This window comes from Odontomachus brunneus, unplaced genomic scaffold (genome assembly GCF_010583005.1).
Source record: "Odontomachus brunneus isolate Ranch 3 - 2012 unplaced genomic scaffold, Obru_v1 Obru_scaffold_184, whole genome shotgun sequence".
NCBI lineage: Eukaryota > Metazoa > Arthropoda > Insecta > Hymenoptera > Formicidae > Odontomachus > Odontomachus brunneus.
The window spans coordinates 481750-504834 of NW_022639634.1; the positions used below are offsets into that span (position 1 = coordinate 481750).

Below are 23085 nucleotides of genomic sequence, written 5' to 3' on the forward strand. Positions count from 1 at the left end.
AGAGAGAGAGAGAGAGAGAGAGAGAGAGAGAATGCTCTAACCACGTTAACGGGATAAAAATATCTGGATGTATTTTTTACTGGGGGATGATCACGCGTCGACAAGTCGTCTGTCTTCGTGTTTCGAGAATTTTCACAAGCATCTCTTTCTCTCTCACTTTTGAAGCGTCAATATCGATATTTAAAGATAAACCTCCAAGTAAGCGAGGATAACCGTATTATGTAGGGCGAGTGCATACGATATATTTACGCTTTCGTGTACAATCGGTTCTACCCGTATTATCTGCGTATCTGCTGGTCCATTTTCTCTCGTCCTTTTTACGCTTGCTCTACATATATGCGTTTAATCTCGCGTATCACGATCTTGTCTTCCTCCCGACGTGAAAACCCACGGCGGGAAACGTTTATATATATATATATATACACATAGTTACGGGGAGGGGGACGTGTCGACGTCGATAGAGAGGAAGTATCGATACTTCGTCCCGACGTAGCAGTAACTCCATCCGTTAGTTTCGCATGGAATTATACTCATGGTTTAACGAAGTACCATTCGAATTGCTGCGCAGGTTCGTTTACCCATGGGGCAAGACACGCTGCTCTGGTGCCGTGTCCTGAAGATGCCGAGCATTGATCGCAAACACCACGTCGTGAAGGTGAGTTCCTCCAGGTATATAACCCGTTTACGGTAGCTCGCTCGCTCGCGCGCGCGTCTGCCTGCCTGCCTGCCTGCCTGCCTGCCTGCCTGCCTGCCTGCCTGCCTGCCTGCCTGCCCGCCCGCCGCTCTCCGACTTGATTAAAGCGAAGGTGGATGCTCTTGTAATGCCGAAGAAACTGCACGTCGAGTTTGCCGACTCCTCCTCCTACTCCCCCTATCCTCTTCCCGCCCCCTTTCCCGTACGAGAGATACTCTTCTGCTTCGCGTGTTTTCGCGTCTGCAGACGCGACGTCCTCCAGGTAGCTATCCGATAAGTGTGCCGCGCGAAATGATAATCTGGAGATTACGACGTTCTGTAGCGGATAATCAACCGTCGACGGTTCTATTAGGGACGTTTCGACGCACCGGAGGCAAGAACCGTTCCGATTCGTAGCTTCGCACCTTTTAGCGCACGCTCGTGTAACGTTTCAATAATGGATAAGATCGCTTTAAAGATTAATACGTAGCTTCGTCTTTTTAAAGGGACAAATTACCTTTTCGGTTCGAAGAGTGCAACAATGACCGAAAATTCATAAAAAAAAACCTACTGAAAGTGGAGTCTGAAAATGGACTATTTTATAAAAAAATTTTTTTCATGTCTCTTTTTGATTTTGGATTATTGTAAAAACGTAAACCGTGCAAATCAGGAAAACTGCAGGTTTTGTGACGTCATTTCCGCACAAAAAATAAAAATAAATTTTTTGTTTAAGTGTAAAATTACTTAATCACATATACAAAATTCAGACATACTCAATTAGCAGTTTTTTTCTTAAATAAAGTCCCAAATATTGTTGCTTCTTTGGCGCGAAAAAATAATTCGCCCTCCTTAATATGTAGCTTCGTCTTTTCAGTAGGATCATTTTTTTTAAACGACGTATAACAAAAAAGTATTGAAATGATTTTAAACATTGTAATATTGCACCTTATGTCACGAGCAATTCCAACTTTTTACAGCAGACAATAAAGAGTAATCGCGTTTCATTATACCCGCTCGATTACGAGATATTCCTTTGATTTGAGGGGCCGGCGCACGGGTCGATCGATTAATTCGGCTGCGAAATTACGTGGCGAATATGCGACTGGGCGGATCTGCACGACGGCGGGATCGGGGCGATGCGGTAGGCGGCGAGATCGTTTCGTCGTTCCGGCCGCCGGTTTCACTACCAACGATGACAGATCGATGCGCGAGATGTCGTCGATAAATGCGACAGTGACGAAGCAGCCGGTCGTAAAGCCCGTATTACTACCACGTACCGATTCACGGCACGGTAATAAGCCCCATTCCGATGCAGGAGCGTGCGATTCTCCAAATTGCGCGTTAAAAATCGCAGTCGGACAGGTAGTAAACCGCAGAGCAGACAGTAAAACGTGTTTGTCGACGTCCGCTCGTACGAACCCGACGTGACACAGAATATTTTATTGCTGATAGTCTCGAATGTATTTTACGTTATGCTAATGTTTCGCGATCTGCACTGCTCTCCATCCGCCGGGAACCAGGGAAAACAACACGGGTGGAACATTGTCACGATTGCCGGCTTTATTATGTACCTCTATAGACCGATCTTTCTATATTTACAACTTTCTATATTTACAACTTTCTATAATTACAACATAGATTCTCAAGTTTAAACTCTGTTTAAACACATGAAATTCAACACTGTTGGAATAGAGCTTAAACTTGAATCCAAGTAGTTTTTGCTATCAAAAAATTGGTTCTATATGTCATGAAAAGTTTTAAGGGGAAAAAATGGTTTGGTTGAACTAAATATATTTCTGGTGAAATATATGAACGAACTTCTCTAGTATTTCGGTTGAGAGAGAAGTTGTTACACCACACAATTCTGTTTAAGTTCACAAAATTTCTGCTTAACCAGAAATCTGGTTTGGTTAACTAGAATTCTTGTCAACTTGAATAAAATTCTGGTAACTTCGATCGGAATTCCGGTTTGTTTATGTTTTTCATTAGATATTTGGTTAATCAAATCAAATTCTTTTTTTTCTTGTATTTTACATTTTTTCATATTTCCAAATCTAATATCTCTGTCGTGCTAGTGTATAATATACGCGCGAGTAGATGAGAAGCGATGCGATACGATGCGCATTTCCGCTGATGAATAGTAGAGAACGTATTTCCGTTGAGGAAGGATTCACGTCAAATTGGAAAAAAGGTCTCCCGATTTGAAAAGCCATAATCCTTGGATCCATTGATATAGAAAAATTGCGGACGATACCTCTGTATTTGGTGCGCATTTCGGAGTTTACACGCTCGTACGCTTTCGCCGGGCCTCGACGCGAATTTTATGTTCGCGAATAATTTAGCCGGGAGACATTTCCAAGTAATTCGTGTTTTATGTTCCAAGTTACGCTCCACTCGCCAGGCAAATGATAAGTCAATAAAATCTTGTCCAGCCGAATCCAGTCCGAATTTCGCGCGATTGTTATTCAGCGCGAGACAGCGAAGCCCGACAGTTGCCGGAAAGCCGGAACGAGCGAACGAGTGACTAATGGTCATCGCCGTCGCGTCAGTTTCTTCGCGAGTAACGCGTTCCCTTTTCATTCCACCTCTATGTTCTCCACGTCTGATTTTGTACTCCTACGAGCTCCCGCAACTCTTCCTTCCTTCCAAATTGTTATTGTTGTATCTATTATACCTTATACCTCTATTAATCCTGTTATATCATTCTATTATCCCTATTAGATTGGTGCAAAAAACCTGTCGTGTTTGTCAAATAAAGTAGAAAACAATATTATCCAATTTCGGAAGATTAATCATTCTTACGAACGAAATGAACAACATCTGTTCCTTAGACATCCAAGATTTATTTTAGATATCCGAGGACTCATAGTTTCATTCATTACTTGAAATTTCGCTCTGAGAATTTAATAGAAAAATGACAAATCTTTTGCAGCATTCTAACACTTCATCATCGCGGTTAGTTTCTTCGCAAGTAGCGCGTTTTCTCCTTATTCCACCTTTACGTTTTCACATTTGATTTTGTATCTTAGGAATCTTCGCAACTCTTCTTTCCTTCTAATTTTTCTTTTCCCTATTATATCTCCATTAATTCTGTGTCATATTCTATTATTGCTATTATTCTCTCTTTATTTTCTATATTTCAAATTTCTATTAAATTGATTAGCAAAAGGCTTGTCATGTTTGTCAAATAAAGTAGCAAACAAACTTGTTCAATTTCGAAAGATTTACAGTTTTTATAAATAAAATGAACAAAACAACTGTTCTTAGGCATGTAAAGCCCGGTTCTCACCAACGTCGATTAAATCTTAACCCGAATTCAGGTCTTTGGCTGAAGACAGTTTAAACTCAGATTAAAGCTTAATCGACGTTGATGAAAAAAATCACACTTTTATTTTAGACATCTGAGGACTTGTTTGCGTCTTCAATATCCAGACTTCCTAATTTAGTACAAAGATGATAAATCTTTTGTACCAACTGCTTCATCATTGCATGAATTTCTTCGCGAGTACCACGTTCTCCTCTTATTTTATCTCTACGTGTTCGTTTCGAACTATGTTTGATTTTTTACCTCCGGAGTCTCCGCCGCATTCTTCCCTCAACAATTCTACTTCTATTTCTGTACCCTATTGAATTCCCTATTAGTCCTGAGTGTCATGTTATCCTATTACTCGTTATTCGTTATCCTATTATTCGTTATTCCTCGTGTTTCACATTTCTACTTTGCCTCGGTCCTCCGCGCTGTTGATGTTTATGTTCGCACCCGGCGAACTCGCGAAATATGCGCGGCTGGTTGATATAGTTCGCTCTATCTTTCCGTTCGACCGACCGACCGACCGACCGACACCTGAATCCCGAACCCAATCGGACGTGACTCAACTACGCGATGCGATTGCACTGTGTGTTTCTATGGCGCAGATCGGGCAGTGAGGAGTGAGACGATTAGCGTTCCGATAACTCAACCGCTTAAAACGCGAATCCCCCTCGCGTTTTACGGAACTTCCATTGACGGGGCAGCGAGGAATTCCGAGGTTAACGGTCGAGTGATCGGCCGGGACCTTAATTTGTTGTTCCTATCGAGAATGAATTGGAAGAACAGCACGTTTTCCACACACACACACACACACACATACAGAGAAAGAGAGAGAGAGAGAGAGAGAACACGCGAGAGATACTGCGCGTTACGTTTGCGCCTAAGTCCGCGCTCTTTTCCAATTTTGCGCTCGAACAGCTTCCTTTAAACTGGCAAAAAGACCCGGCAGCTTCCTAGGCGCGCAAAGCGCTCCTGCTTTCTGTCGATACTCGCAGCTAGCCGTCGGACTAGTAATTCGGTTAATCCGTACGAATATTCGCCTCGCTTTAATACGAAACTGCAGCTGTGTATGGGAAGACTTCATAATTAAGTCAGTTGGTCGTAAAACCAAACTTGTCTTAAATTTAAAGGAGATAGTGTATGTGTGTCTTGTTTTATTAATGCCCGTTAACAAAATTATACGACTGATTGTTTTCAAATGAAGTTACGCGACCCCTGCTACTCCTTTTCCCGATTGATTCGCTGGATTTTACCGCAATAAGAAATCCGAGGCATGCATAGTTCCGCAGTTATGCATACGCGGCGAAGACACCCGAAATGCACTCGACATTGATTCTCGTTACGAGCTTGTACGCCTGTTCTGTATTTCAGTACGAACCAGTTATTCAGCCGGGAAGCCACCAATACCTGCACCACATGACTCTGTACGAGTGCCGCGGAAATCAAACCCAATTGGAGGCCGCGGCTCAAACGAACGGGGATGTCTGTAACGCTCCTGATAAACCCGCATTCCAGTGCAACACGATCGCAGCCACTTGGAGTCTCGGTTCTGAGGTACGTCAAGAACTTCACTTAGGCTGTTTTGGCATGACTAGACCTCGATGCGAGTATCGAGCTTTTGCGTATTGTCACTTTTTCGAGAATCATAAGAAACACCGAGAAATTATAGAAAAGACTGATCGCGAAATTTGAAGATTTGTCCACCGTCCCATTGATTACGAACTCTAATATCGTCAATTAAGATTCTTTTATCATCTAATTTGATTACTTCCTCATCGCGAATCGAAGCCTATCTTCAAGTTATTGGGAAGTAAAATGGCTCAAGTTGTCAGTAGAGAAAGAGAGAGAGAGAGAGAGAGAGAGAGAGAGAGAGAGAGAGAGAGAGAGAGAGAGAGAGAGAGAGAGAGAGAGAGAGAGAGAGAGAGAGAGAGAGAGAGAGAGAGAGAGAGAGAGAGAGAGAGAGAGAGAGAGAGAGAGAGAGAGAGAGAGAGAGAGAGAGAGAGAGCAAAATAATCTTTGCGATGTTATATTTTGATGCAACAGCTATTCAAAGTAGGTAATGTCTTTAAAAATTCTCTTGAGATTTTTCTTAATGAAGGGACGTGATGTGATATTCTGTAATTCGAGTTTATAAATTCGCGATATCGATTATTTGAAAAATCTGTCGCTTTACTATATGTAAGCCCGACTGCTTCGTCGACGAGAGTTACGCGCGATCGTGGAAGACACGTTCAGAGTTTCGTGATAATTCCGAGTCCGGTGTAATGCATACCAATAGTGAGAACAGGAACACCGCAAACTTGCTTCTTCGTGGTTATCGGTAACACCCTGCGAAGTTGCGATCGAGCGTGAGACATCGCGGGATCTTGCGTATGACTTTCAGGGAATTTTTAAGAGCGATACGTCGATAATAACGTCAACCGATTGGACGCGATTACTCGCCGTCATATTCGATGATTTATTCAGCGGCAGCTTTTAATTTCACCTTTGCACTTATGCTTTATTCGTATTCCTCTCGATGGCGAATCAATTCGCCGCTGCTACGCCCTATTTCGCGATTAGGTGACGTCAGTGTTTAAATTCGCGTAGTAACACCGTCACGCGCGCGTCGCTGAGCGAATCTCGACGTCAGATGGAAAACAATGAAATATTAAGGAAAATCTCCATGACGGATAAGGCGCGGCATCGCGGGATAATTTTAGCGAAACTCGCGAGTGCTCGATAGAATTTCAGTTCGGAGTCCTGAGATAAAAGGAGAAGTCCCGTTCAATAATGCAAACATCGTACGATGCGCGCGATCCAAATCATCGCCGCGATAAATCTAGATCCGAGGCGGTTATTAAGGCAGCGATCAGCGGCGCGATTCCGCGAATCGACCGGATCGTTATCTCGCGCTCGTCATCGACGGTCCGAAAATGAGAATTAGCCTACGTACCGGGCCGGGTAATTCGCGTGTGCGCGCGCGCGCCCCGCCAATAAGGAAACGAATTCCGTGAGCGACAATTTCCAGCGGGCCCCGCTCGCTGATGGATGATCGAACCGGTCGCGGCGTGTACACCGATTACGAGCTGAGAGCGTCGCGTCAGGGGCAGGGAACGGATCAGACCCGACCAGATCGCAGCTCTTCTCCGATCAGAACCGGACCGGTGGCGGCGACGGCGGCAGCGGCGTGCTCATTGCCGGCGCTGGCACCGGTCCTGTTTTTATTTACCGGCTCGGCTTCTGCATAATCCATCGTTTCCTTCTCCCTTGCGCTGCACCAGGGCTTTAATTATCCGCCGGAGGCCGGATACCCGCTCAATCCGTCCAACGGGCCTCACTACTACATGCTGGAGACGCACTATACGAACCCGCAGCTGGACGCCTTCATCAGCGACAGCAGCGGCCTACGTCTTCTCTACACCGAGCAAGTGCGCGTCCACGACGCCGGCATACTCAGCGTCGGCATCGACCCGAACTGGCGGCACATCATACCGCCCGGCCAACACGAGGTGGTCTCTGAGGGCCACTGCATCTCCGACTGCACCGAACAGACGATACCGAACACCGGCATCAACATGTTCGCCGTCATCATGCACACCCACCAACTTGGCAGGAAAGTGCGCCTACGGCAGATCCGCGCTGGCGAGGAGCTGCCGCCAATCGCCGCCGACGTCAACTACAATCCCAATTATCAGGAATATCGGAGGTTGCAGCGACCGATTAAGGTGTACCCGGTGAGTATCGTTTAAATGGCTCATCTAAGCTCGCGCCGGCAGGAAGAGACGATGTTCTCAACGTTCTTCAACGTCATGTCACTTTCTTCCCTTCTTCACTCGTTTCTTTTAAGATGAACGTGCCAATTAGTGACCCAGCAATCTCACGATGAAAATAAACTAATCAATTAACAATGTACGTTCGCTCGCAAAACGATTTGCACACGTTTTTTCCAAATCGAGTGGCAGCGCTCCCAATTGCCACAATTGAACACAGATATCTGTAATGTACTAGATCGTGAACCTCGTTATGCACTCCTTAGATTCAATTTACCCAAGAGCTATGTACTCAAATAACGCATTGGCAGCGGGCTTAGTGACTAATTGGAATGCAGTCACTCCATAAATACAAGAATTCTCCGCCTGTGAGAGGGTACTGAGTCGATACATTATGTGTCGGATGTGTAGTGGTACATTATACACTGGGACATGTGTCTCAAGGCTCTTACGGTCCATTGGTATATTGTAGATGTCTGTGTAATTGCGAGACATTATTGGTGCGTTTGCGCAGTAATCGATTATGATTGAGGAAGCGAAGTGATGATATATAGGACATGCGACGTCGCAACTGCAACGAAAGATTCAGGCAAATCGTGAGTATCCTCATTACACTCTCATCTGTCAGAGTGTATAAGAGTGTAATAAAGGATCAATACTATATTGCGTCGTGTACTTTGGCTGATTTATTACGAAAAACGAATGCAATTGTCACTTAGGGCATTCTTTTGTTTATTCGCATTTTCAAATTTTTTATTCATTCCCGTCGCGAGCATAATTACTCGGAGAAAGAAAAACGGGACGCATTACCGAGCTAAAGAATAAAGCTCTCGTTTCACCTTCATATCAGAATCCAATTTATCGACTTTCATCTCTCCCGTAGCGATTGTCTTAGCTAGATGTAATTATAAAATATCTCCGATTAGCTGAAGAGAGAAAGAGAATCGCAAAGGATCGGGAGAGGGATTTCCAACTCTCTCTATCCGTCGAGATTTTCCCTACCAAAGTAATCCGAGATATTATTCTTAGACGCTGCGCGAGTGCAGCTCTTTCTTTATACATACACGTATCCACAGTAGCCGTTTAATGCTCTTATTTTTCTGTTCTGTTTCCGCCACGTTGCACGGCTTTCGTTAATGCTGTCGTGAGCGTGGTATAAGCCGCGTTATAACGCACAGCACGTATCAGAAAGTTTATGAGCTTGTTACAAAGTTTATTAACGTGCAATAAGTATAGCTTTGATCACGTAAAGTGCAGACATGCTACGGATGCAGGGCATGAACCTGAGTTTAATTGTTTTCGAACCGGCAGTATTTGAACGTTATTACGTGTTAACGCGGCGAAAAATTATAATAGTAAGGAAACCAAATCGATGTACTTAATCGGTTTACATAAGAAAACGATTTCGCGTTACGATACGATCGAAAAAAATTGCGATTTAAATATTAAATATAATCACGATCACGTCGTGTCGCAAAAGATATATGCGAATTAAGATCATTGTACACGGAAAAAATCAGAGTTGGCGACACGTAAATCTTGTTGTGCTACACAACTAGTTTCAATAACAAAATATGGAGCAACTAATTACTCTGTGGTTGCTGTAACCACAGAGCAATTGCTGAGTTACTGGCAGCACTAACGATGTCTAGTTACTCCAGGATGTATCCGCAGTAAACATCACTCCAATTAATTTCTGATCGCCACACTAAGAGAAAAAATGGTTGTTTTAACTAAAATTATAGCTTTTTTTGTTATTCTAACGCAAAAATAGTAATTGTAACATGCATGTAAGATTGTTACATTATAATAGGATTTAGTAAAAAATGGTTTCTTTGACCATAAATTACTTTATGGTTAATTTAACCATAAAGTAATTATTTCTCTATGTAATTATAATTAATACCAGGCTTTTTTCTCAGTACAAATCACGCGCAATGACATTGATGTGATTGATGTGATTGACAAATTAACTGAGTCACATCAATTATATCATGTCCATCAATCATACATTACCATCACACAGAGATGACTGGGATAATGCAACTGTGTTGCTCACAGCTAAATATTTCTGATTATGTGCGTCATATCTTTTTTTCGTGTAGATTTTATATTGAGAAATAATACACGACCGGAAAAAGAGAGAAAAGGAGGAAGAGAGGGAGGAAGGGGGGACTATACGAAACGGCGCGGGTGTTGTTTCGTTTTATTACGGATTATATCGACCGCACTAAAGTCCTCGAACTTTTAAGATTCTCCGTTATATGGCTCGGCGATGCTCACGTTCGGCGATTCTTTTTATATTACAGGGTGATCACTTGGTCGCCGAATGCACGTACTCGTCCGAAACCCGGGGGGCCATCACGCTCGGCGGCTTGGGGACGAGAGAAGAAACTTGCCTGGTGTCCGCTCTCTATTATCCGCGCATTGAGTTGTCTCTCTGTTATTCTTTACCGTCGCTACCGACCGTACTGCACAGCTTGGGAATCCAGAAATTAAAGCAGTAAGTTCCTAAATACTTTCGTTAATTCGCGCGCGACCGTCGTCAACGAAGAATGGTTATGCGATCTGCGACGAGAGACGACATATATAAGAAGAGTTACATTCCAAGAAATTTAATCTTTTATCCTTAGCGAAGTTCTTTCATATATAAGATGAAGAGCATTCTTCTAAAACTAAATAAACTAGTAAAAATATTTTAAGCACGGACTTGTGATGTATATATTTGATGTATATATCGACGAATGAATATATTTATCAATTTTTGTATATGTTCTTCTCTTCTTGTAATTTTGTACATTTAAAAGAATTTTATTCCTGTTAATTAAATAAATTGAGTCAATTTTCTTCATTAGAAAAGAAATATTCTTTCAGTAAAAGTTTTCGCTTAGAATACAGTAAATAGCACCATGTAACTAGAGTTTTATGAGTATTATTTATGAGTATTAGAATATCTTTCTTTTAGTTTTAGGAAAATCCTCTCTAATTATGTTGAGTATTAGATTATTTTTCTTACGACTTCAGAAGGATTTTCTTGAAGCTATAAGAAGATTCTGCTGAGGATAAGATTAAATTTTTTTAGGTATAAAGTTTCAGGAAATATTTTCATTGATATTCGATTAATCGTATTTTATCATCTTGGACGTAAATCTGCCTCGCGGCCCATTCGTATTCTTGTCGTCTCTTAAAACTGTCGTTACGATCGCGCGTTTGACGCATCGCTTGCGCGACGTTTGATGACGCATTAAGACGACACGCAAGTCGTCGCACCGCACGTTGCCACCGGGAACGTTTATATGGCCCTATGCAAACGACAATCGTCCGACGTTTTGCTCTCTGATCGCTCTAAATTGGCTATTAGGGACAATCTGTACGTCACGAAAGCGCCGACTGTCGTTAACTCAACGAGCGACGGTTATATCGCGGCGCAGACATGCTGCTCGACGTAACGTTACGTAACACTTATCGGATACATCGTGATTTTCCTCAGCTTTATCACACTTTCTTTGGCATCTGTCGATCTCTCGCGAGACCTTGCGGTCCCTCTCTTAACATATTTCCATAACTCTGATAAACGTAGATCGACGGGAAAATATGTCTCTTTCACTATAAATAGAAAGTTTTATACATTCTTTTAATAAATCTCGTTTAAAAAATATTCCGAAATATTAGAAAAGAAGATAAGCATATAAGCGAATTGCGTTTTACAAGAGAGCGAGCGAGAGCTATAAAACGTGATATAAAAAGATATCAAAAATAGAGAGGCCGGGATAAAATTGCGTTGAAATAACGGGAATAGCGTGCAAAACTGAGTGTAAAAAAACAGTTGCAAAATATATGAAAGCAAGGTCGGTGACAGGAGGAACAGTGACTCTACGAAAACACTTAAATTTGGAGCAGGGGTTCCAGCCCGGTGATGATCGAGGAGCCGAAACAGCTGGCGGGCCTGACGCTGGAGGAGCGTCTGTTGGGCTACGACTGGGTGACGAACTTCCAAAGCTTCCAAGAGGTCACCCGCAGCGGCACGTTCAAGCCGCTTTGCGGCAGCGGCAAGGGCGCCCTGCCCGGCACGGACAACCTCGAGGTGCACTACCCGCGCATCCTCAGGCCATACGAGGAGGCGAGCGCGCCCTGCGCCAAGAAGCCGCTGCGCAACAAGCTGTCGATGCTGCTGAGCGAAGACGACGACATCGGCGCGCCGGTCGACCCCGACAGCGACGAGTCGAACGCGGTCGAGCGGGGCCAGCTGGTGCGCAGCAAAGTGTCTCGTAGCAGCGACGCGGGACCGACGGCCGGCAGCTCGTCCGGCCGCACGGTCTCGGCGGCGATGATCCTCGCCGTTGCCACGGTCGCCGTCGGCGCCGCGTTCAGGTGAACGTCGTCGCCGCGCGACCGGCCGATTTCCCTCGGTGCCGGGATCACCCCTGACGGAGTCATCCATCGCGATCGAACCCGCGGCGAACCCAGCAACGACCGGAGCGTACGCGCGCACACGCTGCATGCGTGCGCGCGTACGTTCATGTAAGTACATGCCAATCTCAGCGACGCGACAACTTAGCTGCTAGGATATAGATGTTATCATCGTTCCACGAGCCGCCCGGGATTCGTCGGCAGATTCGATCGGTACTTCTTTGCGGAGCGGTGGACGGTTGCGTGAAGGTGGGCGCGCGGCCCGGCCACCTGCTGGCGTGCTCTTCGCACACGTCGTGACGCGTTATTCGGCGATGGAATTTTTCCATCTCTTTTGACTCCTCATTATCGTCCGGACGAGCAAATGCGGCACATTTGTGGCAGCGACGACCAAGTCGGGGAAGCTCGTAACGCAATCGGGACGCGCGCGCGCTGACAACGACAGGAGACGTTTATTTTCCACGAAGCGACGTGAGCATTGCTCTCGGAAATCTCGCGGTGCTGACGTTACATCGCGCCGTCTCCTGACGCACGTAATATTTCGAGACTGGATTCATACGTGACGGTTGAAATAAGCATCTCGCGCGGAAACTCTTCGGCCACGCGCGCATCGCGAAGAGTTCGCCAGCCTTCGGCCGCACTTCTGCGAGTGGGGGAAAGGACAATTGCAATCACCATTCGGTCAGGAGGATGTAGGTGAAACCTATATACATACATATATCATAGAAGACGTAGTGGAAATTACCGGATCCACGTTATCTCGATTTATATATAGGTGTTGAAATAAAATTATGGTAATTTTACGGTGGCGTCACACACATCGAGATATGAGAGGGGCGTCTCTCATCCATCGCCGTACACGGTGCTCGGTTTCACCGGCGAGGAACGTTAATTCTCTCCTTTCCAACGTAGCTTTACAGTTTATGTGTCATGGACAGTGTCGAAATGAAGAATCGCGAACGGTAAAGGTGTGACACAGTAAAACACACACAAAAAAAATCGAACGTATCTACCGATTATTTCGTCGATTATTAGAGTCGTTTCTCCACGTAGAGCTGTCGCTTCTGTGATATTTGACGTCTTGATTTAAGAAGAAGGCTGTAACTGCCGTATCGTTCTCTCATCGTGTATCGTGAAACGAGAATGACTCTATATATACGTATACATACACATATATGTACGCTGTAGCCGCTATTTTTACGGGAACATCTACGAGGTAGCAAATAAATGTACAGAGAACACTTTCGCCGCGTCTATTTCGAGCAAGTTCATTCTGACATTTTTGGTTTGACGGAGCGTTCTAAAAGTCTTAGACTCTTCAATATTCTCCTCTGTATATAGTTTAATCCCCGAGCACACGCGCGATTTCGGGACCTGGGGTGAGAGACTATTGAAACGTTCTCATCCCGGAATTCGAAAATTATTTGGCAAAGCTCGAAGGAGGAAGAGACGCAAAGAGAGGGTGGAAAGGGGGTGAGACGCGGAGTGTGAGAGAGTTAATGACGCTGCGCTGAGCGGAAGCGGATGTGCAACGCATTAATTTAGCCAGCGGTGAAACCGAGCGCGAAGGATCGGATCTATCGCGTCCTTGTTTCGCGATCGGCTTTTCTCTTTCGCGACCTCCGCCCTCGCGCGCGCACCATTGTTACGTAATAGAGAGGTGTTTGCGATACGACGTGCTTCGAGCGTGACAGACGTGTCCCAGTCCGCGCGTAACAACACCGTGCGTCACGACGATTCTCTCGTTTGAGCGTCACACGTATTATTATTTAAACCCGGGACTGTCGCGTTTATCGCGCACTCGAGATACGCTATCGCGTAGAAAATCCGTGCTGTTCCGTGCGTTCGCGCGCGGGACCACTGACCTGGCGGGATATTTCTCGGATGCGAGCTCGTTGGCCGTGTCGCGTGTGCATTGGCGACGCGTCCAAGTCGAAGTGTAAGCTGCATCTCGACGGCGAAAATAAATATCGCCGCGGCTTTCTCTATTCCGGTGTACATTCGCCGTCTCGCTTCGACATGTATTGATAATAGCGAGAGATTTGTAACAAAATTAAGATATCACAAAATCTTTTCATTCATCGAGATCAGTCTCGACTCGTTGATTTGTGTTAATATTATCGACTTAATAGATTTTTAATAAAATTAAAAGTTTAGGAGATTTTTTTATTTATCGAGATAAATCTCGAGATAAATCTCGAACTCTTTGATAAATCAAGAGACAATAATTGCAGAATTTTTGTGTATGTCTCGATTGTATGTATTAATAATGTCAAGAGATCTTTATAAAGTGAAAAAATCGATTTGTCAAGGCAAATCTCGAGCTCTCTCTCTCTCTGATAAATCAAGAGATCGATAATTCCAAAGCTTTTGGGTCCGTAACAGTATTTTATGCAAAAGCATAGTCGACACACAGTATCTCGATCACGAGAAGAACAAACGAAATTTACTCGCGGCGATACACATATTGCGTGACCCGAGAAAGAGGCAGCGATTATCCAAACAAAGTATCGCGAAGAAAATTGTTTGCGGCGCGTTTTGATTGGCTTACGATCCGTGAATACAACTCGGTTGTAGAATGCAACCGTTGATTCGTACAGTTTAACAATCTACGGATTGATAACGATCGAACTACTCATCTCCCGTGAGCGACGCGGCGGGATACAAACGTTGCGGCACTGGTGACTTCACTATTCATTTACAGTTTTAGTTCATTAGTTAATCTCCCGCGATCACACTGCCCGATAAAGCTGCCACTCACTGTCATCACCCAATGTGATTCATTGTCGTGATTCTACCGTCATCGATTCCGCGATGGTTATCTCGCGCTGTGTCACGAACCGAAGCTACTTTCAGGCAGCATTAAAATGTATCTGATCCATCTCGATGGGCGGAGGAGATGACATTTAATAATGAACGCGTAGAGAGAATGCCGTTTGATTTTTCATTGCGCGCGACCTTATCGGCCGACGACCCCGAGCGAGAGATACCCTAATATGCGAATTTTCGCGTATCGTCCGCGTCTCGACGCGAATTACTTTCAAGCTTCTTACGAGAGAGCTTAATTGTTGGCTGTTTATTTGCTGTTCGGGAACCGGGCGAGGCGTCGCGATTTTCGAAGCGGGCTAAGGATTATGTTTCTCTCCCGTTGGAGAGGACACAGCGACTGAGTTTGCCGCGGTTCCGATTTGAATTTAGTCGTAGGTTCGTTCGGAGCACGAGAAGAAATTTTCCTCCAGATATTGCCTTTCCATGAAGCAAAGAAAGTCGAGTCGAGAATCCACAGAAGAAATAATAAATATGCAAAGTTGTCGAATTGATGTTTTAGTTTAGAATCTTATGAATTTCTCTCACACGCAACGAAATAATTAAAAAAGAAATTATTAGTTAAATAGCAGCCAGAATTAACGTACATTATCGCTTTTTTTCAACGCACTTTTATTTATCATGAAGAGATTGCTCGCGAGATTTTATTTCGTTTTTATGGAAGTGAGAATCTCGATTCCCGAGGAACATTATTTTGCTCGGACGAGTCACGATGATTTCGATGGCCACGAAACGAGTCGCGCTCGCACGGTTCCCACCCAAGTCTGTACATTTTGTTGACTAGATGGTAGCGATAGTGATAGCGACGTTTTTCATTTTTATTACTCGAACAATGATCGTATAAGCATTGGTTGATTTGCACGCGATGGCAATTCCGTGCGAGAATCTAAGTCTCGTTGCAGGAACAGTAATATTCTCTTTCGTTGAGCGTTTCGCGACTGGTGTTACTTAACCAACGTTTATATATAAATATATAAATAGAGAAACACACACTATACATATATATATAAATATACATATTATACATACCCGACAACTCTTTGTAATATTCTGTACAGTTTATTACGTGTAACGTTATTCACGCGCTTGTCCAAAATGCTCGTCGATCCGTGCACGGGCGGTTATTTATTCTTTATTTAATGTATAAAGCGATTACTTGCGCGACCCGACACATCTCTCTCTTTCCTACAATGTTACATATAAACACGCGTCAACACACACCCTCGCACTCACGAGATTTTCGACGAGTCTGACGCATCGCAGGCAGACACTGTCTCCGGCACAGGTGTGACTTTAATTATCCGGTGATGATCCGCAACGATCGTCGATCGAGGAGTGATCGATGTGCGTTTGACCGTGCGATAATTTGCGATCGATCGATCAGTAAGGGTAAAAGCTGAATTAGCGATTATGATTTTCGCGAAAGCCACGATCCAGTCTGTCTCCGGCGTTACAATGCAACACTTCGCGAGGTGTTATCACCTCGGAAACGGAATCTATCCGATTCTACCAAAGTCGCGTTTATTCCACACCAGAGAGCTTATGGTTTGCAGTCAATATTACCAGACATTCTCTCTGATCGTAATCGTTATTATCGTTAGCCGTACGTGCTTGTATCGGTTACACGATGCGAATAAATATATGTCTACGACGTGCCTAGTGAACTCGCCAACGTCCGGGGATTGAACCAACGTTTTTGATCGATACAATCTGCATCGCGATTTGCATTCGACTCGAAAGCTTCTCCCGATAATTTCCATTTAAATGACTCTCTCTCTCGACTCGGATTTGTTCTTTACTCTATTTCACTTTGAAATCAAACGAAACGGAGGTGTCCCCGAACACGCGCCATTACCGTTACTTCAACTTTGCACCGTGCGGTATTAATAGGAGAAAAGCAAAAAAATAAATAAATAAGAAAAAACCAAAAAAAAAAGCGTAAAACAAAAAGAAAATAACGGGGAGCTCTGTTGGTCAAGTCATCTCCGAATTATTTGAATAACTTTTCCTTTCGCGTCTACTTCTCCACCTTTTCGGCACCTCACGTTTTTCGGTGTTAGATCGGAAAGAGTTGCGCTCCTTCCTCCTCCCCATCCCCTTCTAATGTAGCCAAGTCTCAACGTAGCGCGACTAATCGGTAATCGGACACGTAGCTACGTTTTACAATTTAATACTAACTGGTAATTCGTAAATGTCATAGGGAAATCTGTCTGTGTGTGTGTGCGCGCGCGTGTGTATGTATAGAGAAGACTCTAGGAGCAATCGAGTGGCCGTACCTTAACCCTTAAGTAGTCGCGACAACTTTGCCGAGAATATCATGTTGCGACGCCCCATTTAGTTGCAGAGCATAGTATGAACCCACATTTCCCCGCCAAAAGTGAATGAAATTTATCAGCGAAAATACGAGCCAGGGAAAGGTAAGGTTACAGCGACGGAACCACACATCGCGTCGATGAGCGACTTACAATTGCGACGTAGCTTATGCGCAAATGGAAATTTGCAAAAAAAGAGAAAAACGAAAGAGCGGAAGGCGGAAAAGTGTTATCTCCGTGTGAGGCAATTTTGTTCGTATGCGGAAAAGGAAAAGAAAAAAGATTTCAGTTGGTGCGCGTGGGTACCAGGCGAGAAACTGGCGAGTAACAATATCCCCGAGTACTGTGAGTTGAAAACGCTCATCCGAGAACGTTCACAGCTGCATGAAAACTCGAGTCAAGATAACCGAGAGCAATTGGCTGAGCGGAAAGCTCCTACAGGGAGTCTTTGTTCCCACGAGCGAGTTTTTCATCTGGTCCCCCCTCCCCCCAAGTAACAGAGAATTCAGTTACGCTCTAACGGAGTTGCTTTTTCCGTGTATTACGAGACAACGCGGTCTCCGATCGCCATCGACCACTTAAGGGTCACCAGCGGCGCGGAGGTCATTCGCTGGTGACCACGCGCTGTACTTGTCGAGTCGAAATTGCCGAGAACTGCCGGTATATCGCTTTACGCGAATATTGTGTTCCGATCGGTCCCGTTTCAACCGCGAGAACGGGCGAGAACTATATCCTGGCGATGAGGGGGGAGGAAGCGGTTGCCAGACGATAAATCCGCGTATGACGTCGACTCCCAACGGTGCTCGATGGTTCATAGTTGTTCGGCCAACTATTTTCGATAACTCACGACGGCACACGCCGGACAATTATTATACGCAAAGAGACGGCTACACCGCGGCCGGCTATTTTTTTTTCCTTTTTCCCCTCTCTCTCCCTCGCTTTTTTCACCGATAAACCGTTAGCCGCGAGCGCGAGCTTCCGCTGCGGAGAGTTACTCGATATTTTTCGAGAAATTCGTCGGCTCCAAACGGAATGTTTACATCGACGATCCGTTAAATAAGGACACACACACATACGGGATATGCGCCGTGCTCGCGTTTTTACACTGTGTACACCTGAAAGATAAACCGAAAGATTGAAACTTCCTTCAGAAGCAATCATCCGCGTTCAGTTGTCTTGTTTTAGTCGTCAAGATTCAGTTCGTAGCTAAACAAGGTTTAGTTCAAAGCTAAGCTAGTAACTAAAAGCTGTGAGGGTTTATGTTATTGTTATGAGGACGTGTTATTTTATTCGGGTCAATTTTTCGAAATCCTCTGATATATCGAATACCCAAATTAGCATCGCGGTTTTATATCCGACACGTTGACATGCTTTCCTTTTTCCTCGAGATAAGTCGACAATGCGCGCGTCTGATCGATCTCAACGAGACCAGTTTGGCGATTGAAAGTGTTAGCTAAACCTTTCGACCGATTTCACCACAGTTTTTTCGCTGTATTATCTTCTCTCTTTTCCTTTTTTTACTCCTCCATCCCTCCCTCTTTCTTCTCTCTCACTCCGTTACGCGTCCTAGGATTCGCTGAATGTCGGGCGATCTTTGGCTTCGTCGGGAACGGGCTCGTAAGCATCGTTGCGCAATGAGCGAGGACGACGCGGTGTCTCGTCCTCGTTCTTGGTGAGTCGATAATTCTCGTCGGCGATGAGCCGACGACGGCAATCGGGGGCGATCCGCCGTCGCGGATCGTCGGCGACGCGGATGGGTGCTAGGTACCGCCGGTGATATGAACAGAACAATCAAGCGAAAAAAAGCGTCACGAGTAAATGTCCTTTAAAGTGGGCTAATTAATGAATTACGTTTAGATATAACGGTAGAGCGTCGTTATATTGCGCCATTTATACTCGATGATCTTGTATCGTACGTAGGCGTATATTAGACGATCTTCTTTTCCGTCACGAGATTGCCGGTGTTCACCACCTCCTCGACGACGCGTGACCGGCGACACGTTTTCTCCGGAGCGAATTTGTCCTTTCGAGATATCGATCGCTTCTTCAACACCCGATCGTGAAATATATACGTGGGTCGTTCGGAAAAAAAAAAACACGTGACCTACGGAAATGGCGCGAGAACTTGGTTAAATCTCCATCTACTCTCTTAAAATGAATCAGTGAAACATCTGAAAACAGTGAATATACACTGATTTGCAGTTATAAGTGTTGAACTGAAAGTGCTCAATGCTATACTTATAACTGATATCAGTGATTATTCACTGATTTACTTTAACTCTTTCAGTCCCTATATCCACAATTGTGTGGGTCAGGTTTTGCCACTCTATCTTTTCCCCCGCTCTCGCTAAGTGATTCAGTCCGACACCATACGATTATGAATGTTCTATTCTCCATTACGGAGCTTCAAGTAGTTGCAAATCTTGCGAACCTTGCTTTGTTTTTTGAAAATGGCAAATTTTTGAAAAAAATTTTTGTATATTTTTGAATTTTATGTATATTCTAAGTCATAGAAATGCCCTAATATAAATAAATTCAAAATTTCACTCTTAAGACTGAAAGGGTTAAGAGAGTACCGTATGACAGCGCCTTCTTTCATTAGCTAAGTGTGATAGTATGGAGCGATTTGTCCATTGGTCTTGGTCTCACAGTGCGCCAAAGTGAGCTCTGCGAGCGACGGATCCTGCGTTTGGTCACACCAGCAAACACTCAGCTCAACAGTTTCATTGTTTCTCCTGGTATGCTTTTGTCGCAGTCTGAGGGACTTTCAGCACCGACTCATAACTGTCGATGATACCTGGTTCTACCATTTCACTCTAAAAACAAGCCAAGCCGTGAAACAATGAACACGCACCGAGACACTCGAGGCGTTCCACTTTGGCGCACCGTCACCCAAACACTAATCATCAGATCACTTTCAACTTATTGAAGAAAGACTCTGAGATATGAGTAATAAAGAGATTCGACTAAGTTCGCGCTATCTCTCTATTAAGCCGTGCACTTTTCCAACGACTCGTATATCCGCGTCCCTCTTTTCTCGCAAATTAGAACACGCGTGTTTCCGGCGAACGGAGTTATTACACGGGAATCGCGCGCGCGCGGAGAATAACCGCAGAGTCAACAGAATATATTCCCCCTTTTCTCGAATGCAAAATCCTCGTCGCGGTGAAGACGACAGCGGCGACGACGACAACGACGGCAGCGGAAAATCGAATCGCCTCGCGGCGTCTCGAAGTAGCGACGTCACCTTCCACCACTTCCCAACAAAAATGTTTATTCCACCGGGAGTACCGAACCGAATTCGAGTGGGATACGATTCCCCGTTTGGAGCGCGAGTGCGCGCAAAGTCGATCGACGTCGACGTTCGAGGTCGCCGCGGGCTCGACGAGTATGTGGTGAAGGCCGGGAAATCGAAAATGTATGTACTGTACGTAGAGGATTTAGCGATCGCCGGCTCTCCGCGAGTTTTGCGCGCCCTTTGTCGGAGAGCAAAGACAGCGTATGGCGATCGAAGCGGTAATGCGTAAACGCGAGAGAGTGCATATAAGGGAAATCGGGCGGATAGCGTGTGCGTGTAAATATAGAATGTCCTGTATATAGTTTTTAGATTTAAACGACGTCCGACGCGAACCTCATAGGCACCTTACACACACACATTCGATACCTACTGCGGATAGGTGTGGCTGAACAGCGTCTTATATCTTTATAATATACATACACCGAACGCCCTATCCTTCCATAATGCTCTTAGATTTATACCTACCCGATTTACACTCGATATTAACATCTAAACGCTACACTATCATCTACACACTGTAACAAATTGTATTATATTTTATATATATAAATATGTAAATGTTTTTCTAACATGTGTGCATTTCATTGATCGATTCTCATCTCCTCCCTCCGGCATCCTCTTCGTCCCGGATCCCGTGATTTATCGACGTTTGAAAATCCGCGACTGTCATCTATCTCAGCAATTTCCGATTCTGCGGCCAATCACACGTCAGTTGTCACTCAACTGGCGAAACACTCTTTCGTGGTTGAAATCGTTATATGTAGTTTAGTTCTTTAATGTTTTCATGGGATGTTTTTCACTGATATAATTTGTATGATTTAATTTTGTCATCAAAATACGACCAGTGTAATGAAGAGAGAAACGACATACTGATAAAAGTACAAGAAAACTCGGCAGGTAAGTGGAGTTTACTCGATATTGCGTAATTTTAATACTCGATCCGGCGAGAGATAGATCGTCGTGCGTTCAGAAATTGCACAGTGAGCAAACCCGCCGATCTGTGTGGTCGATAATCGCGTAGACCGGCAATAGCAGCGGAGTTTCCTCTAATATTTTTATCTGGCGCACCTGTGCTCTCCGTGTTCTACTTCGAGTCACTAATTTCCGGACGGTGAAGTTCCCGCTCTTCTGTCATCATCAATTTCCGTTGTCTACCGACCGACCAACCGACCGGCCGACCGTATTTCGAACGTAACGCGAGCTGAGGATACGCTAACGATATTTTCGAGGGTGCTTTCCTTACCGTACATCGTGACAACAATGCGCTTCGCGAGAACGATAGCGCGCTCGAATACCATGCCTGAAAACTTTACCGGCCAAATACCGACTTCTGCAAGATTTACGTATATCGGCTGCACAGTATTACAAACGCTTTTGCACACTGAAAGTATGCGCAGTAATGAGTTGGAGTATTGATCAATGCGCGATGGAAACAATACAAAATCTTGAAATCGACATGTCGAACTGTTAGTTGGTGTAAGTATTTTGTACTTAATACAAAAGTTATGCAGAGCTTAAAACTGAAGCAAAGGTACGTACCGCGTTTTCTCTGCTAACGAAAATTTCGAATTTTTATTTCTGTATTTTTACAGCTGAATGTGGGAGCTGAAAAGTATACGAAAAGTTTGCAGATGATTTTTATGTATGCGTGTTTTCTGCTGGCGTGAAGAGAACGCGATCCCTTCTACGTTATCGACATTTTTTCGAGCTCATCATCAACTCCAGCATCCTCTTAAGACACAATATTAATTGTCAATACCGACGAGAGGTCAGTTCACACAAGATCGCCGACAGCCAAATATCGATCCTCGTTAGCATCGAGCGCGCCGTAGCGAGCATCCGCAATCTCTGCGCGGCCTCGTTCGGCGGAAACACGCCACGTGGACATACACGCGAGCGATAAAATTACCATGTCCAACAAATCACCCCGACGGAGCGCGCTATCGAGTGTGCGACGCAACTAATTATACGCGCGTATATTACTTGCGGGCGACCCGGGACGGCAGTTCGGCTGCCGTTGGCAGTTTCAATTGCCGTCCGACGAGCTCGCCCGTCGGATTACAGCGTGGATTTACCCAAGGCGTCCGGGAGAGCCCCGATCCATTAATGAACAAGTTCTCGGCAAGTTCGCTAATACTGGTGCACGCGGCTAACGGCCGCCACTTAATCAAACTTGGACTCGCCGCGCCGCTCTACGACGGCCGTCGTTGCGCCCGCGCGCACGGCCGACGATCGCGCCAATTTTTCGCGCCCATTTCGCGGATCTCCGTACTCTGCGGACACGATATATCGCGTGGCATGTTCACACTGAGGAAAAAGCCTCGGTTATCGTGGAACAAGAGCACGTTTGCTGTTTGATTACCTTCGCAAATCATTTCTCATCATTCTTCACATTTTTACAAGCACATACATTGCCCGAGATACTAGTTACATTCGTTCTTGTCTGTTTCGATTAGGTCAGTTTACGTCTCCATTGTTGCCCTAAGCAACAAGTGTTGCTTAGA

General features: G+C 44.8%; 1 protein-coding gene across 6 annotated transcripts in view; it reads left to right on the plus strand.

Moving 5' to 3' along the window:
• LOC116851660 (MOXD1 homolog 2) overlaps window positions 1-21150 on the plus strand; it is a 291701-nt gene extending 270551 nt beyond the window's left edge. For 5 of the 6 annotated variants that reach the window (XM_032831308.1, XM_032831309.1, XM_032831306.1 and 2 more), the window contains 5 exons: window positions 569-655; window positions 5355-5537; window positions 7247-7699; window positions 10045-10238; window positions 11633-21150. In XM_032831308.1, coding sequence (XP_032687199.1) covers window positions 569-655; window positions 5355-5537; window positions 7247-7699; window positions 10045-10238; window positions 11633-12110 — 1395 coding nt within the window. In that variant the 3' untranslated portion in view covers window positions 12111-21150. The remainder of the gene's footprint in view (window positions 1-568; window positions 656-5354; window positions 5538-7246; window positions 7700-10044; window positions 10239-11632) is intronic. The other variant, XM_032831311.1, reaches the window with a different exon arrangement.
• Window positions 21151-23085: the final 1935 nt, after the last annotated feature.